The sequence below is a fragment of the Malaclemys terrapin genome, chromosome 3 (assembly GCF_027887155.1).
Source record: "Malaclemys terrapin pileata isolate rMalTer1 chromosome 3, rMalTer1.hap1, whole genome shotgun sequence".
Classification (NCBI taxonomy): domain Eukaryota; kingdom Metazoa; phylum Chordata; order Testudines; family Emydidae; genus Malaclemys; species Malaclemys terrapin.
In genome coordinates this window covers 108,815,825-108,833,889 of record NC_071507.1, presented here as the reverse complement: position 1 = coordinate 108,833,889, position 18,065 = coordinate 108,815,825, and the positions used below count along the sequence as shown (strand labels likewise).

Sequence of the window (18,065 nt, the reverse complement as noted above, 5' to 3'; positions counted from 1 at the left end):
CAGGGTGACCCCAATACACTCCCAATCCTGGACTTCCCCAAAATTGCATGTTCTGCAATGTCCAGTCCTCTCCTGGACAGTTCAGAGAAATACAATAGCTCGTTTGTATTTCTAAAGACACAAGTATCAGAGGGGTAGCCGTGTTAGTCTGTATCCACAAAAACAACAAGGAATCCAGTGGCACCTTAAAGACTAACAGATATATTTGGGCATAAGCTTTCATGGGTAAAAAACTCCTCACTTCTTCAGATGCAGGGAGCCATAACCCTCCCACTTTTTGAAAGTGGATGGGCCTGGCCCAGTCCACTTTTCACCAGAGCAGACCCTGCCCTCTTCCCCTCCTCTTCCGCCAAAGGCCCCACCCCCGGGCAGGTAGAGCGCTTGCTGCGGCTCCCCACAGCTTCTTGCCTGGCTCTTATCATGGCCGGGCTGCGGCTCTGAGGCCCCCTGGATGGAGCTGGGTTGGGGAGAGCTGCGTGGGCAGCTGTGGGGAGCCTGGGTCCCTCCACCTGCCCCAGGCAGGGGGCTGCCTTCACCTCCACCTTGGGTGGGGGCCCCTGGCCCTCCCCACTTTTGGGAGGGCTCCAGCATCTTGCCCTGGAGGGCTCCAGCATCTTGCCCTTGTCCAGCATCTTGCCCCTGCGCTGGGGCTAATGCGGGCCAGCCTACAGCCAGGGACTCCGGACAGCTGGGGGCCATGCTGCCTGCCCACCTAGCATGCTGGGGGCTGTGATCAGCTAGAGACTTCAACACACTTGCCTGCCCACCCATCTGCTGCTCCGGGCCACGCTGCCTGCCCATCTGGCACTCCAGGGCTGGGGGAGGGGTCTCTGGGCTCCGGCGGGGGGGGGAGGGGTGGGGCCCCAGGCAGAAGGGGCAGGCTGGTGGGAGCTAGCCTCCCCAAGCCCGTGGTTCACCCACTGCCCATGCCAGTAAGCCTTCAAAATGAATTATTCTGAAAATTAAAACCCAGACCACGCTTCTCTCTTCTGCTGGGTATACATGCCATGCTGTCTTCTCCCCCACTTGTTAATGTGAGGTTTACCTCCATCCCTTGTTAGCTTGATGAGTTTGTTTAATGCTTATATGTAAATTGAGGTAAACATTACTTTGTTTAGGATAGACCTATTTAACAAGTCCCCCTGCTATACCTGGTTTACACACACTTCAGGCATAATTCCAGCATATATTCATAACTCTTAATGCCCATCACATACATATATCACATGAATTAATGATCAGTGAGTTATTAGTTTTCAAATGATACTTCACAAGGCATATTTTGTACAAAGACCACCACAATAATGTCTAGGGTGTGAATACATAAGTGCCTAGCATCACCCATACTTCAGAAGCAATACACAGCACATACTGCACTGAGAAGAGAAGGACTGTCTTGTCGTTAAGAGATTGGAGTGGGGCTCAAGGATTTTGGTTCAATTCCTTGCTCTCCCATAGATACCCTACGTGATCTTGGGCAAGTCATTTAATATCTCTGCCCTCGGATGTGGAGATTATGACAGGTATCAGACAGTGCTTTTCCCAATTAAGAATGGTGCCTTAAAAGGTTGAGCAGCACATACAGTGCTGAGCTGAGCCCCTTCAAATCCTAGTAAGACAAAAGGGGCTCAGCACCCTGTATAAACTGGGCTTATGGAGTGATACGTTTGAAGATTTCTTCGGCATTGGCCTAAGAGCTTGACACTAATTTAGTTTGATTTAAAGTGAAGCAGGAAAACCTGATTAGTGTGGCATGCTAAGACCTGACTTGTCCTGGGGAAACAGAGGCTGTTGATAGTCTGGTGTCACAGAAAGAAACTGGGTTCAACTAGGCAAATTTCTCAGAGACAGAAGGAATCTTGGAATCCAGAATCACATGTCTTATTCAAGCCTTTCCTTACAGAGGAGGTTTCTTTGTCATGGTATGGGAAATCTCACCCTATCCTAAACTTGATGTTTTCCCCCCTCCCACTGATCCATATATCCTCCATTTTCCCTTTCTTCCTGTGATTTTTTCAAATCACTTATACTCCCATAGTGTGCAGTAACTGAGTTAAAAAGAGTTTTTCCCATTCTCTTTATTATGGCTGCCTTTGGGATTATGTAGGATGGTTGTATTTTAGTGACAACATACAGACTAAAATGTGATTCTATCTTATGATGTTTAACCTGGGTCACATGTGCAATAGTTGAATACCTGATTAAGTACATCTACAAAATAAAAACAGAAGTAAAAATTGCTGAAGACTACAATTTGAATGCAGGGTTTTTTAATCTTAAACAATTGCAGTTAATTATAATAAAAAAAATGGATACTGATATCTTAAATCACTTTGAAAAGTAACCGAATCAAAAACCAAACACCCCGTTTAAATCACTCCAGAAAGAGGAAGTTCACATGTCCTACTTGCAGTAAAGTATAGGCCCCACTCATGTGAACACTTACACATATGAAGTTACACACATGAGTATACCGACTACAACAGAACAACTAAAACAAGTTAAGTATATGTAGGACCCTAAAAAACACAGAACATTCAGCAGAACACACCCAAATCCTTTTTATATTGCTATTTTGATAGTGATGGGTGCATTAGAAATACTGAGGGTACATAGACTTGCATGTACATTATTGCACATTTCCTGGCATTTTCAGGACTTTTTGCATGGGTACAGATCGCTGTTTGAAAACTATAGCACAACTACAGTATTGCCATTTTAAAAATAAGCATATTTACCACATACTTAAAATATGCTCAATGTACAATGCTCAGGGAAAATGCATTGTATATGGAAAACAGAATCATTTGAAACTATAATTTGGTGTGATGGGATAGTCTATTAAAAGGAATGTTTATTTGAAAATGTAACGACATTATCTAATTGAAGGATTTCAATTTTTTCTCTTTTTCAAAATAATTACACTGGTCTACAATTTTTGAGAAGTCATCTGCTTCAGAAATAAAATGTGTTATTTATTATGTATTTTGATGTGCTGAATTCAAATATGACAATTAAACAACTGATTGGCTACTGTTTCTAAGATATTTAAGTTTTTACATTTTATGTCTATGTATATTGTGTAGATAGTAGAGTTTTAATCATAAATTGTAAACCTAGGTCTTTTCATGTGTTTATGGTTGCTTTACATGATAATATTTCACCTGTCCTGTTTATGTAACACTTTAAAAATCAGCAAAAGGGTTATATAAATAAAATTTATTATGAAACAAAAGGCAAAAAACTATTATGTACATAGTTTAGTCCTATTCAGTGTCTACACGACGCTTCTTGGCTTGTCTCTTGTATTCATTAAATGGAGCATCTCTTGTCACTGTCCAGAAATAGTCTGCAAGCATTAATGGGTTTCATTTGCCCTGATTGCAACAATGGAGAAATGCTATGTCCGGTGAAATCACTCGCCGTGCTTGTCGCTCACTGCTCCGCAGTTCAGTGGAAAAAAATCTAGATGAGAGTGCAAAAAATGTATCTTTAGTGACATGTTGCAACCAAGGCTTTTGTATGCCTTGAGGAGGTTTTCCACCAACAACCTGTAGTTGTCTGCCTTGTTGTTTCCGAGAAAATTTATTTCCACTAACTGGAAGGCTTTCCATGCCATCTTTTCCTTGCCACGCAGTGCATGGTCAAATGCATCATCTCGAAGAAGTTCACGAATCTGAGGACCAACAAAGACACCTTCCTTTATCTTAGCTTCACTTAACCTTGGAAATTTTCCACGGAGGTACTTGAAAGCTGCTTGTGTTTTGTCAATGGCCTTGACAAAGTTCTTCATCAGAAGTGTGGTAACAAAATCTTCCTTGATTCAACAAGTGGTGGATGCTGAACACTTTTCCTCCCAGGCTCCAATGACTGTCGGAGTGGCCAATCTTTCTTGATGTAGTGGGAATCTCTTGCACGACTATCCCATTCGCAGAGAAAACAGTAGTACTTTGTGTATCCAGTCTGCAGACCAAGCAAGAGAGCAACAACCTTCAAATCGCCACAAAGCTGCCACTGATGTTGGTCATAGTTTATGCACCTCAAACGTTGTTTCATGTTGTCATAGGTTTCCTTCATATGGACTGCATGACCAACTGGAATTGATGGCAAAACATTGCCATTATGCAGTAAAACAGCTTTAAGACTCGTCTTCGATGAATCAATGAACAGTCTCCACTCATCTGGATTGTGAACGATGTTGAGGGCTGCCATCACACCATCGATGTTGTTGCAGGCTACAAGATCACCTTCCATGAAGAAGAATGGGACAAGATCCTTTTGACGGTCACAGAACATGGAAACCCTAACATCACCTGCCAGGTGATTCCACTGCTGTAGTCTGGAGCCCAACAGCTCTGCCTTACTCTTGGGTAGTTCCAAATCCCTGACAAGGTCATTCAGTTCACCTTGTGTTAGGAGGTGTGGTTCAGAGGAGGAGGATGGGAGAAAATGTGGGTCCTGTGACATTGATGGTTCAGGACCAGAAGTTTCATCCTCTTCCTCGTCTGACTCAAGTGAGAATGATTCTGGTGCATCAGGAACTGGCAGTCCTTCTCCGTGGGGTACTGGGAGTATAGCTGATGGAATGTTTGGATAATGCACAGTCCACTCTTTCTTCTTTGACACACCTTTCCCAACTGGAGGCACCATGCAGAAGTAAGAATTGCTGTTATGATCTGTTGGCTCTCTCCAAATCATTGGCACTGCAAAAGGCATAGATTTCCTTTTCCTGTTCAACCACTAGCGAAGATTTGTTGCACAAGTGTTGCAGCATATGTGTGGGGCCCACCTCTTGTCCTGAGCTCCAATTTTGCAGCCAAAATAAAGGTGATAGGCTTTCTTAACCATAGTGGTTATACTGCGCTTTTGTGATGCAAAAGTCACTTCACCACAAACATAGCAGAAGTTATCTGCACTGTTCACACAAGTACGAGGCATCTCTGCTCACTTTGGCTAAACAGAAATGTGTCCCCTTGCAAAATCAAACACTGGCAAATAAGAGAGCACGACACTGTATGATTTCTAGAGTTGATATAGGGCAATTTGTTCAGCAGAGTGATGTAAGCTTCGTTATGATTGCATCATCCATGACTTCTAGGAATAACATGATGCAATTCATATCATGTATGATGCAATACCAGCTTCAGATTGCATCATTCATTGTTTTGCCTAAAAAGCAAGTACTGTCCAAACCCAGTCATAGATTTATTCATAGATCCAGTCAAAGATGTATTTTAGTCATTTCTGGTTTAAATTGAGATCCCTTCCCTTTATAACTCACTTATCCTCCGCCATTCCCAAGTCAAGGGTCGTATATACTGACCCAATAGCATATCTTGAAAACTAGAGCCAATCAACGATTTTAAGCATCATTTTCATTCTCAGTGACCCAGAATTAGTAAAGTTTGACTACATTTATTTCAGAAGCATTTTGGCTGTAGAGCAGTGTTACAGTACTCATGGAAGGTATTGGATTGACAACTCAGAAGAATGGATCTAATGAATAGTTTACATGAATCTCTGATTTATCAACAGTTTTGTTTAGATGTGGGCCTGAACAAAATCCCAGAGGTGACCTTTACCCCAACTCCTAAAGTAGAAGTTTTAAGGGGATAAAATTCCAGGTTCTAAAGTGAGTTTTGTTGCTCAGGCCAATATCTGCTGATAAAGAGCTGGATCCCGCCATATTAAAGTTAGTGGAAGTTTTTCTATGAGTTTGAACGGCAGCAAAATCAAGCCGGTAGCAAGCAGAGGCTAACAGTTAATAAAGATGCAGAGCTGCTGTCCAATTAATTGGTTTTGTAATGGAATCATGTCAATAATGTAACGTGCACTAACTAGACAGACTATATTTAGATTGCAGAATATGAAAAATAAGATACTAGATAATGACTGTAGTTAACACAGATTAACATCACAGGACGTTCCTATTCTGAGAAAAGCATCAATAGCCACATCATGGGAAAGCCTGTTGTGGGTGTTGGGGGTCCTTTTCATACCACCTTCCAAAGAGTGTCACTGACAGGACTGCTTTAGAAGTGCCATTCTGGTTTATCAGACGTCCATCACTTAATACCTAGTTTGAGAGAAGAAAGATAAATAGTACTATTAACCGAGCAGTGTGTGGGCAACATTAATATGTTCAAGTATTTCAGTTTAGCTTGGAAAAGGCATGCAATGTACAACCCAATCTCTGATTCAAGCCAATTACCAAGAGCAGAAGGCCTCTGAACATACCCAAGTTGTCACAGTTGGACAATTTTTATGTTTAGCACTGGCCTTTGTCATCTTAGAATAGGATCCTTCGAAATGCAAGTCTGAAACATCCTCTTACCTGAAATTCACCAGGCGCCAGCTGAACCCCAGTGAGCAAGACTTCTGGAAAGATGTAGCTAGTGCCAAATGTGCCACTGAGAGAGAATGTGTCAAAGCTGGTGTGAGCAGTGGCCACTGGCTCCCCACAGGTTTTCAAGTCTGTGCTTTTACACTTCAGTAGTGTGCATATCTATGGGGAAGAAACAGAGGGGATATATTTGGAGAGCTTACAGTAAACAAGAGCCAGGCTTAGACAGCAGGAAAAACCTCTCATTGTCAAGGCATTATAAAAATATTTACTCATATAATTAAGTCAGACCCATGGATGCTCTGATGCCTTATAATTCAACAGAATGCTTCACCTGTGCCACTGTGTGTGTGTGTGTGTGTGTGTGTGTGTGTGTGTGCCCACTCAATTATAGCTCTGCAATTGACACGATTTGTGGCCTGAACAAATCATTTAAGCTCTCTCTCAGTTTCGCAGTCAGTGAAATGGGGATATTTGCCTGTCCTACACAGAAGGATCCGTTTAGGCTTACACAATGCTGTAGAAATGGTACTACACTGGAAATAAGAACAAACTCAAAAGCTGTGTGAAAAGAGTGGATTATATCCCTGTTTCTTAGATACATTAGCTTGCAATCCCAGTAATACATTAAAGAGTCCTATCAGCATGAGCATCGCTTCAACCTGATGCTAAATGTTCAAAGTTGAAACAAGCTGTCCCACAGGATAAAGCATCTCTGCTGAGTCAGCAAGTGCTGCAACAGGCTGTCCTCCTAAAGTTAGTATTTCTAGGGAGGGCTGTGTGCCTTCCCTTCCAGATACAGACACCAACTTCTCTGAACCCTTATAATCAAAGATAAACCCAGACCTTAGGCTGGGAAAAGACATCACAGACCTCTGATCACTTACATCACAGACAGAACAGGAAGCATCAAGATCCTAAACTGGGTAAAGAAGACCTGTGGGGTTAATAGCATCCTATTTCTCAAACATTTGTTTTAAGAAAGCACTTTGTGATGAAGTATCTAACTATCCCTTGGGGCAGATGTGAAGGGCTCCAAATGGAAAAGGGATGTTCCAGCCCTCTGCCACCCTACCCCATCAGAAATAAAGAGAAAAAGCTTTACCTGCAAATAGTATTCTCCTTCAACAACATGAAGGCCATCAAAAGCACCTAGCACATATATTTCATCTTCTTGCTTCTCCACCATCCTGTAGCTCAAATGACAGCAAAGGTCTTTCTGGCAAACTGTACGATTTCCTTCAGGCTTAGTGAGTTCAGTGAAGGTGAACTTATCAAAGTAAATGACTCCGCTAAAATTACGGTCATCTGGTGAGAATCGTTTGATGCTTGTGGCATATGAGCTCCAGTTGACAGCAATAGGGTAAGTGGGAGAAAGACGAGGGTGTGAACTCAGCTCTGCAACCAGGAGGTGACCATTCTCTGTTTCTGTATTGTAATTAAATGCCCTGGGTCCATTTGGTGCATAGATGCCACTCCCTGTGTGTGACAGACAAGAGGGAGCTTTTAATCAGAAAGGAATTACCCATTTCATATTATGCACTTTATCATCACACGTTAAACATGTGCAGAGTTTTATTCCATTATTGTCAGAACTATTTTAAAATCAAAATTAAAGCTTTTACACACTATAAGCCTGGTCTAATGCTCATTGACGTCAATGGGAACTAGGCCAAACGCAAAGGTTTCACAGCATGTAAGTGACATGTAATGGGAGATAAATCACATGCTAGTAAGTGTGACTAAATTGGTGTAAGTTACAATGATTGGGAAGGAAGGTAGAAATTACACTCTTTTATATTCCTTGTTGGATTTGGTCTTGTCTCTCTTATTCAGTTTTTATTTGGCAGAGTGGCTGGTAACACTGTAAAGCAAATAAAACATTTTAGGGAAAACATGTGCCAAGAAATCCCTTACCTTTGCACCTCCATGTAGGTCTTAAATGTGTGGCTATCATTTTTATTTTACAATAGCAAAAAACAACCCACCTCCCACAAAAAACAATCTCTGAGGAAAGAATAGGGCCATCTAACTTTAGCATAGCAATGACTCAAAATCAGTGGAGATGGCTGTGAAGATGCCTAAATAAAGGGGCCCAAGAAGCAAAAAGTTTAGTGCTAGCTATCAACTGGAATTGCTCCCCCACAGTAATACTAAGCTATAAATTGGACAAGTCTCATATATGAAAAAGGAATGACAAGTCTGTTCATTTCAAATTAATAGTTATGCAAGTGTTAGGCCCATCCTTAACAGATATATGAGATTGTATACTATGCTATTGCTCTGTGACAATGAACACATACACAACTATAATGTATGAATCCTAGCAACAGTCTGAAAAAAAAAATTCAAGGAACACAAGTCTATAAAGAAAGTTTGATATTAGTTTATAAAGCAAACAGATATTGCATGAAAATCAGCCATCACAACTCAATTAAGAGTATTCATCAGTACTAAGTCTCTACCTAGTGGAGATACAAGTTTGTTACATCCGATTAACAAACGATAGTTATGTGGCATTGCTGAAAACCAAGGTCTGTGGTGAGACTACATTGAACCATAAAATCAAACTTCAGCAATTATTACTTAACAAGAAATTTAAGTTCTACAAGTTAACCTAAAAAATAACTTGGTTCTGAATTTAACATTTTATTTCTGCTCTATCTGTAAACATTCATTACTAAGACCCTGATCCTGCAAATACTTACACACATACATAAATTTAAGTATATGAGTAGCTCTACTGAAGTCAGCTGGACTATTCACATACTGAACTTGAAGCATGTGCATAAGAGTTTGCAGGATCAGGGCCTAAGATACCAAATCAGTTAACCCAAGATTGTAAATTACCTGTCATATCTAAACTGGAGTTGCGTGTATTTGCTGAAAGAAAATTGATGCCCATTCCCATAGCCCATGCAGAGTGGAACTGACTAGCAGACAAAAGTGGTAGAGTATTCACCCAAGCTGTTGGGAACAGCACAGTATCCACTTGTAACTTGCTCACCAGGACCACAGCAGGATCATGGAAAAGTATGTCAGCACAAGTGAAAATGCCAAACTTTCCAAAGGATGTATTGAAAGTGACAAACTCTGGCTCCTTAGGGTAATCAAACTGAGTTTCTGTCACAAAGAGGTTGTACTGTTTATGGGAAAGAGAGAAAGGAAATATATTAGGCCATATAAATCGGAACTCAGTGCAGTTAGATTGTTTACATAAATACAGGGAATACAGAGTCTATGTTTCTGTTAAATTCTATTTTTTTTCCACATCGAAAGAGGCTGGATTACAAAGACAAAAGAGAAGTCAGACAAAGTATACAGGCTTCCCTTTTCTTTTCCATGAATGGTATTTGAATTTATTCATTGGTAGGAAGTTTATGAAATATTGGATTTTTCATACTCCCAGAGAATGTCCCTTCATATTTATAAATGGTACCAAATGGCCTTTTGGGAGCTTAAATTAAATTTCAACAATAGCAGAAAAAGTGATACCGCAAGTTAGGGCCTAGCATTTCTAGTGTCCTTGCTTTTAAACCATGATTTCAGTTACACATAAATTTAAGTTTGGGGAACTTACTGTAGTTTCACAGTTTGTTCTCATAATTCCTTACTAGAGGGTGACATAATTTGTTGCATCTGTAGGCTGAGCATTGCACACTGAGCCAAGAGGCTCTTTGCACTCATCCTTGCATTCCTCCCCACCCAGCTCCTTCAGTACCATCTCCCTCCATTTCAGGGACACCCTAATGTCAGGGTTCTGTGTGTGTCCCATTCTCTCCTTTCCCCCCATACCAGGGGCTTTTGTGCACCCTCATGGCTCCTTATTTCCTCCTACCACCCTTCTTATTTTCATATTTTTCTTTCTTTTTCAGGGTATTAACACTTTAAACAACTGGGAGGATGGAGAGAGCTGAGATGGGGAAGCTGTTATGCTGGAAGGTGTTAATGGCTGCCATCAATTGGTTCTTTGTTCTACAGCCAATTACAAAAGTGGTTGCAGCTGCTGGCTCTGCCAATCAGATGCCTGGGGCTGCATGTGTCCCTCTTTATACCCTTCAGGTTTTCCCAGTTTTCACCAAAATCCATAGGGTTCTGTCCACTAGGGTTACCATATTTCAACACTGAAAAAAAGAGGACACTCCACGGGGGCCCCGGCCCCCCCCAACTCCGCCCCTTCCCTTCCCTGCCCCCGGCCCAACTCCGCCCCTTCCCTGCCCCAACTCCGCCCCCTCCCCTGACCACTCCACATTCCCCCTCCTACCTCCCGGCCCCAGGCTCCAGCTGCTGCTGCACTGGGGAAGTTGCTTCGCCCCCGCCGTGATGGAGAGCAGCGGGAGCCGGGAAAGTTGGAGCCCGGGGAGGAGGCGGCTGCGTGCTCGGATGCTGCCCGCCGCCTCTGTGCCCCAGCAGATCGGCAGATCGCAGGAGCTGTAAGTTTTGCTGCAGCCACTCGCACTCGGGGTCCCCTTACCATGCCTCCCTATTTTCCCGGACATGTTCGGCTTTTTGGAAATTCCTCCCGGACGGTGGATTTGAGGACCAAAAAGCCGGACATGTCCGGGAAAATCCAGATGTACGGTAACCCTATGTCCACTGATGCCTAGAACATTCCCTGTAACTTTGAAATTGATTGGATGTGGCATTCAGAAGCTATCGTATTACACCCAAACGAAGAAATGCCATCAAATTGAATGTAAGGCCTCACAAGCTCAGCTGACTACTTAAGTCACTAGCTACCTAAGTGCTAGTCTACACTGGCAACACTAAAGTGCTGCCGCGGCAGCGCTTTAACGTGACTTGTGTAGTCACGGCAGAGCGCTCTCTCCCAGCGCTGTAAAAAAAACTCTCCACAAGGGGCGCGGCTCCCAGCCCTGGTGCACTGTCTACACTGGCGCTTTACAGCGCTGAAACTTGCTGCGCTCAGGGGGGTGTTTTTTCACACCCCTGAGCGAAAAAGTTGCAGCGCTGTACAGTGCCAATGTAGACAAGCCCTAAGAGAGACCAAGTAGGCATTGCCTGGAGTTCACCAGTGGCATTAATTTTCTGCCCTTCATAAGGTTTGTGAAAGAGCAGTCAATTGTGGCTGCCCATTGAAGCAAGAACTAGATTGGACTGGAACATTTAAGGTTAATGTTTTGACAAATTGGGGCTAAAGCTTCCTCAGCTAGGATTCTGCAGCTGTGGCCTCTAACTACAGACACTGAAAATGTGACCTCTCCTGCTTTAACATGGCATCACACTCCGATCCTCTGCATGGCACTAAACATATTCCACAATAATTTTAGTTATAGAATTTTGGAAAAAAAGGATAGATATGATTAAAATGAGTGAATTACTGCATTGAACTGTGCAAAGTTGTTTATTTCTTACCTTATGGTAGCGTGCCACCAATTTCCCTTCTGAATCAAAGACAACATCAGTATTATACTGATAGTGACCATCGCTGGGGCACTTGGGATCACTGGAATTACATGGCTTCTTGTCCCCAATATTGGCAACCACATAGATCGCATTGCTCCTTGCCATGCAGCTGAGTCTTTCCTGCACTGGTGCAGGAGCAAATCTAATTGTCAGTGAGAAATTAAAAAAAAAATAAAAAATTCTAAGCTTAAGGCTTTGGAGCAGAAGAATGATGGATTTAAGTTAGAAGACTGCTATTGTAGGGTAACCAAATGAAAGTACAGAATAGACCATTGGTGAGTCTATAAAAGTGTTCAGAATAAAATCCAAAAGTCTCCCTTTGTGCCAGTATGGGTTATCCAAACTGGACAGAACAGTGTGATATTGGGCTTCCAGTCTCTCCCCACCCACTACACCTCATTTTCCTCCTAGACTACATTCCTCTCACCTACCCAAACCCAATTCCTTGTTCCACTGAAAAAAACCCCACACACTTGTGCGTGTGTATTTATGTATATTCACACACACACACACACACACACACACACACACACACAAAACAAGAAAAGAACACTATTATGGTTGCAAAATCAAGCCCTCAAAAATTAGGAAATGCCAGAACTAAGTGCCAGAAATGAGATTTGGGAAAGAGGAAAAGTGAAACAACAACATTACAACAAACCCACAAATATCGGCGGTTTGGATGTATGGGTTTTGTTTGTTTGTTTATGCTTGAAATCCAAATGTTTAACTAGTTACTAAAACATAATATAAGGACAATGTCACAACTCACTCTTCAATTTGAGTTCAGGAACCATTGCACACATTGTCTTATCTTTGAGCAGGTACCCCCTATCTTAATGCTGAACATTTCTTAGGCTCTGATCCTACAATAAGGTCCACACAAGCAGACCCTGGAACCTGCTTGGAGCTCATTGCAGAAGCAAGTTCTTATTCTGTACATGCACATCCCTTCATTCCTTTGCCCTGCCTCTATACCATGAGTGGGGAAAATGGGGTAAAACAACAACAACTTGTCCTTAAAAATCAATTTAATTTAATCTATGACCACAAACACTACAATGCCTTAGTCATAACTGTATGGTTATTGAATGGCACCATTACAGGTCAAGAATTAATATTGTTTGAGTGCTTAAATTGTACATTTTCACACCTTAACAGGTTTGAATTGCTTTGAAACTCTTGAGTTTCCCTGAGTTTATAATTAGACATGGGCAAAATCAGCAGACTATAGGAGTTGTCCTCTGGCCCAATGAGTATTCAAGTATTTTATACAAAGTTGAACATCTTCAACAGGAAAGGCTGATAGAGACCCACCTTAAGTAACCAATACCATATCTGGTGAATAACCTAACCCTTGAACTACAGGTTATTGGGGGGAGGAATGTGTACCAACATCACCAGCTTTCCTTCTCCCAAGCCCCAATTTTGTGAATCTAGCCCTTAAAATGCCCAGAAAAAAACCCTTCACGTCATGAAACATTTTGGTGAACTCGAAACAGACATTTTCCAGTAGTCAAAATTCCAAAAAAATTTGGAGTTTTACCTGAACTGAAGGGTTGGAGCTTTTTTGTTTTTGTTTTTTTAATTATTGCAAACTGCCAGCAAACCAACCAACCAAACAAAAAATCAGTTATTTTCCCAGCTCTGTTTATAATGATAGGTTTGGGGATAATTGAAACACCCCTGTAATGTTTTTTACACTTAAGTTTTCACGTGGTTTCTATCTTAACTGAGTTTTTTGTCTAGGCACTGCACACACACACACACACACACACACACACACGCATCCTGCTACCTCATATGGGGTAAGTGAGTTTTTAACTTATTTTAAAATTTGGGGCTGTTCCATAATAGTTTGCAGAGATTAGTGTACATGGAGCTTTTTTTAAATTTAAATTATTGAAAGATGCTCCAAGATGTATTAAACATGTTCTCTAGGAACCCATAGCTGTGTTTAAGCCTTTAAACAAGGTCCACTTCAACCTAAATCTCCAGCTCGAAAATATCTGAGGTTTTTTGTTTGTTTGTTTGTTTCTGCTCTGGATAGCAAATTCTTTGATGCAGGGAACTATGGGTGCAGGGGATGCTGCAGCACCCCCCGACTTGAAGTGGTTTCCATTATATACAGGATTTACAGTTTGGTTTAATGGCTCCCAGCACCCCCACTATATAAAATCTTGGCCCTCAGTGGAAATTTTTGCCATTGACTTCAATTGAGCCAGGACTGACTCCAAATCTCTACTTTCGTACAATATTGATTACCATGTCATTGCTGAAACAAGCACAACAATATTTTAAAGGGAAACACAGCGGAAATGCAAAGCCAGTATTTGCAGCATTTATAAATATTAGAATGGCTAAACTCTGGCTTTACTTAGCATCAAGTGATGGTGGAACGTTTGCATTCCAACAAGCTGGGGAAAAATCACCCTTGCATAGATGAAAAAACAAACTGACTCATTCTTCTAGAGCCACCTAGTGGCAAAACATTAACAAATATTTCTATGACTATATATTATTAATCATTAATTGTAGCCGAGCACAACTGCTTATCATGTATTGACATTACTGTGACAGAATGTACTCATGTCCACACTCTGCGCGCTACTGTAATAGTCTTTGCACAAAGTATGCCTTGGGAGGTATCATTTAAAAATTCATTTGCTGATCAATAATACCATGGCAAAATTCACATAGCAGCGTTATGTGTGAAGTTATAAACATAAGCTGAGATCATAATTAAAAGTATGTTTTCCAGAAAAGTCTGGGGAGTGGTCAAACCAGTTCCTCAGAGTGCCTCAGCTAGGTGTAAACAAGGTCAGTAGGTTATTACCCGCTAAGTGGCCATTCTTTGGCAGGAAAGGGAGAAGGGGGGAGGGGGAAATCTACATCTTAGCAAAGAAACAGTATGGAGTTCCCTTCCATACAGACTGCCTGTCGCCATGCTCCCAGCTGGGACTGCTCATCGAAGAGGGGACAGGATTATAAAAAGAAGGGGCAGACACCCCAGGGCATCCCACCTCCTTCCTCTTATTGTGTCCATTAATTCACTACATGAGAAGGGAAAAGGAAGCACCAATAACACAGAAGAAGGGGTCCTGGCCTAAGAAGTTTGGCCAGTAAGACTGCTGAGAACATGTGGTGAGAACAACTTTGCTTTGAATTTAACAGTTACATTTAACAAGCACTAGTTGTATTTTATGTTTATTTTTCTTGTAACCATGTCTGATTTTTATGCCTCAATACTTGTAGTCACTTAAAATCTCTAATTTTTTAGTTTATAAACTTGTTTTATTGTTTTAATCTAATCCAGTGTGTTTAAATTGAAGAATCTGGGAAACTCCATTTGGGGTAACAAAGTGTGTGCATATTATTTCTATTAAAGAAATAGACTTTTTATGACTTTATTTTGTCCAGGAGAGGGCTGGGCAGCACAGGACATACGTTTCTGGGTGGAAATATAGGAGAGGGTGTGTGTTCCAGGAGTCACCCTGGAATACAAATCAAGGTGTGGTTGGCAGGCTGCAGCACACACCCAGACATAGCTGGGAGTGACTTGATGTTGCTGTTTGTGAGCAGTCCAGATTATCTGGAGGCTACATCACAAAGCAGTGTAAAGGGCACCCCAAGTTAGAGGGCGGGGGTGACACAGGTACTCATTAGTCTGGATTGTACCCTGATATGTCACAATTACATCACTGCCTTTTATTAGACAAACACCTCTCAGGAGTGGTCTAGATAATACTTAGTCCTGCCATGAGTGCAGGGGACTGGACTAGCAGATCTCTAGAGGTCCTTCCCATCCTATGATTAGCTATTGATTGAGGAGATTCCTGTAACCCTGCCATATTAAAATACTAAAGACAATGTGATGTGTCTTAAGCGCATTGAAAAATAAATAATTTTAAAAGCTGCAATGTTATGACCTCAACTAATGTTACAGTTTACAAAAGGGAAAAAAAAAAAAAGGTTGACAGCTTCCATTATTTTATAATCATTTCCCAATTCTGCTTAACTGGATACTCAGATACAGAGATAGCAATTGCTTAAAAACAAAGATTTTAAATTATTAGGGTCTGAAAGTCCTTCTTTGAAGTAATTCAAGTTGAATTTTTATTTTTGTTTGTTCAGTAGTGTTTTTCTTTACACTATTAACATGTTAGTACTAAAATGCATAAAGTTATTGGGATTATTTTCCTTTAAATGCACCCTAAAACCTACTAAAATAATGTTATTCCTTCATCTTAGAAATATTTCTATTTCATATTTGCTCTTCATAAATTATTGCACTGTGACATCATGGAATAGCTCTTAGGACCTGATAGCAAGGGTTACCAGTGAACATTGACTGGATTTTGACTTTTACTTAATCACCAAAAATATGTTCAAGCACTAAAGAAAGATCACTATGTCATGTCTCATTGCTCAATTGGGGTTCAGATAAAAACACAGGATTATAGGATTTATTTTTTAAACCTTGGAGCAGGCTTCCCCCATTTCAGTAGTGAACATTACTTAGGCCCTGATCATGTCCCAGCACCCACATAGAGCTCATTGAAAAAGCAGAACCCTTATAAATTGCATTTCGTGTTTTTCTTTCAAAGAAGCATTGAACCCAACAAGTACATTAAATGAAACTGAGAAACTGTAATTAGATTATACTTTATGGGGAAAAAACAATCAATCAATCATGAAAAACTTGTCAGATAGTACGTTCTTGTGATTAGGCTACACAAGCCCCTATGAAGTCACTCATCGCCACCTCTGAATGGAGATTTTTGCCTCTCCCCTACCACCCACTGCCCCTTTTAGTAGCAAAGACAATACCTGTCAGGGTCAGTACATGGAATCCAGTTCACCTGTGGATCTGGGATGTCCTCAAGATAGGGGTAAATGGTTTCTCTTGTGAAAACCCAGCCATAAATACCATCTTCAGGAGTTACAATAATACGTGCACCCTGGCAAAACAGACTAAATTAAATAAGTCTCCACCTAAATAAATACATCTCAGTACAGAATAGCCAATGACAGTACCTGCAGGGCTGCTGCTTTGATGGCCCCTTCCAAAACATCCATATTTTTGTTCATCAGCATCAAAGCATCTTCAGGAGAAACAGGTATTTTGGTGTCCTCTGACAATATAACTGAGTGCTCATACACGGCTGCAATGTAGCTGTCCAAAGCACAGGCCTTAAGGACAGACAAAGCAAAAATTGTAGCGTAAACATGAGGCTGGGAATAGACCATGTTTGAAGCTTGTTAGTTGCTCAAATGACTGCAAGTCCAGGCAAGTCTAGAGGATTAAATCAGAAAACTGATTGCCTCACTTTGGAAACCTCCATTACCTATTTAATCAAGAGATTCTGTTACAGGAAGTCCACATTGTGCAACACAGTTACCACATCTAGAAAGTCTTATACCATAAAGGACATCTGAAGAAGTGGGTTTTTTACCCACGAAAGCTTATGCCCAAATAAATCTGTTAGTCTTTAAGGTGCCACCGGACTCCTTGTTGTTTTTGCCATAAAGGACAAAAGACCTGCAAAAGTAATGCTGTGCCATTTTAGTTACCGTTTAGTTGCCATAGAAGTCACTGTGAAAAAGCTGCAGAAAGACAGCACTGCTGATTTAGAAACACTGCATGTCTATGGCAGAGACGATGGTGTGAATTCAAGGCTAGCCAGCTCAGTAGAAAAACCAAGTAGGGTGAAATCACAGCAGGATCCAGTTACTTACACATGCTGGGCTAAACCCTTCTGCCTTAAATCACACAAATTTATTTAACTGCGTAGAACTGTTTGCACGAGTAAACCAAACAGGATTTCATGGGGGGGGTGTAAACGCTGAACAGCCCATTATGGCATTTTAATAAATAAAACTGATTTTAAAATTAACAGATCCAGTCAGACAACGTTGAGAATATTTTAGTAATGAGAACCAGTTAATAGCACACTGTCATTAACCTGTTCTGGTCCAGAGTCATTTTTAAAATGCCCAAGAACAGTCAGTTCCAAAGTTGGACAGCCAGCCAGAATCATACAAATAAGTGAGAATAACGTAGTACGAATGAACAACCCAGCCAAACTGAGCTTTAACCATTACAGGCAATAAATAGCTTTGTTACTAAAACTGCCCAGATGCTCTGTTCTAAAGTGGCACAAAGGATGATACATGTAATATAACAGAGAACATACTATGAAAAAACAGTCCAAACTGACCTTTAGCTGCCTGTTCCAGGCAATAAAAAAAAGTTAATTATTAATATAACAGAATATTCAGTTCCAAAGTAGCACAG

At 41.2% G+C, this 18,065-nt stretch overlaps 1 protein-coding gene and 1 long non-coding RNA gene across 3 annotated transcripts in view; one reads left to right on the top strand and one right to left on the bottom strand.

Annotated features, from left to right (window-relative positions):
• Positions 1-2,248: 2,248 nt before the first annotated feature.
• LOC128833836 (pantetheinase-like) lies at positions 2,249-17,878 on the bottom strand. Of its 2 annotated transcripts, none has more exons than XM_054022018.1 (8): positions 17,734-17,878; positions 16,805-16,960; positions 16,598-16,728; positions 11,717-11,909; positions 9,194-9,485; positions 7,449-7,822; positions 6,335-6,505; positions 2,249-6,076 (listed from the first exon to the last, which is right to left on the bottom strand). In XM_054022018.1, exons 1-8 carry the CDS (start codon positions 17,806-17,808, stop codon positions 5,957-5,959), a joined length of 1,512 nt encoding a protein of 503 aa, XP_053877993.1. In that variant the 5' UTR covers positions 17,809-17,878; the 3' UTR covers positions 2,249-5,956. The 2 variants fall into 2 exon arrangements, with proteins under 2 accessions (XP_053877993.1, XP_053877994.1); XM_054022019.1 differs by lacking the exon at positions 17,734-17,878 and adding an exon at positions 17,342-17,521.
• LOC128833838 (uncharacterized) overlaps positions 14,331-18,065 on the top strand; it is a 33,962-nt gene continuing 30,227 nt past the window's right edge. The window contains exon 1 of the long non-coding RNA XR_008444339.1: positions 14,331-14,911. This is a non-coding gene — a long non-coding RNA (uncharacterized LOC128833838). The remainder of the gene's footprint in view (positions 14,912-18,065) is intronic.

Coding starts and splice junctions, on each gene's coding strand:
- LOC128833836 (XM_054022018.1), bottom strand. CDS start 17,808: ATGATTCTGGCTGGCTGTCCAACTTTGGAACTGACTGTTCTTGGGCAT. Junction 11,910..16,597: donor CCATGTACTGACCCTGACAG/GTATTGTCTTTG, acceptor ACTGACAATTAG/ATTTGCTCCTGCACCAGTGC. Junction 9,486..11,716: donor TGGTGGCACGCTACCATAAG/GTAAGAAATAAA, acceptor TCCCATAAACAG/TACAACCTCTTTGTGACAGA.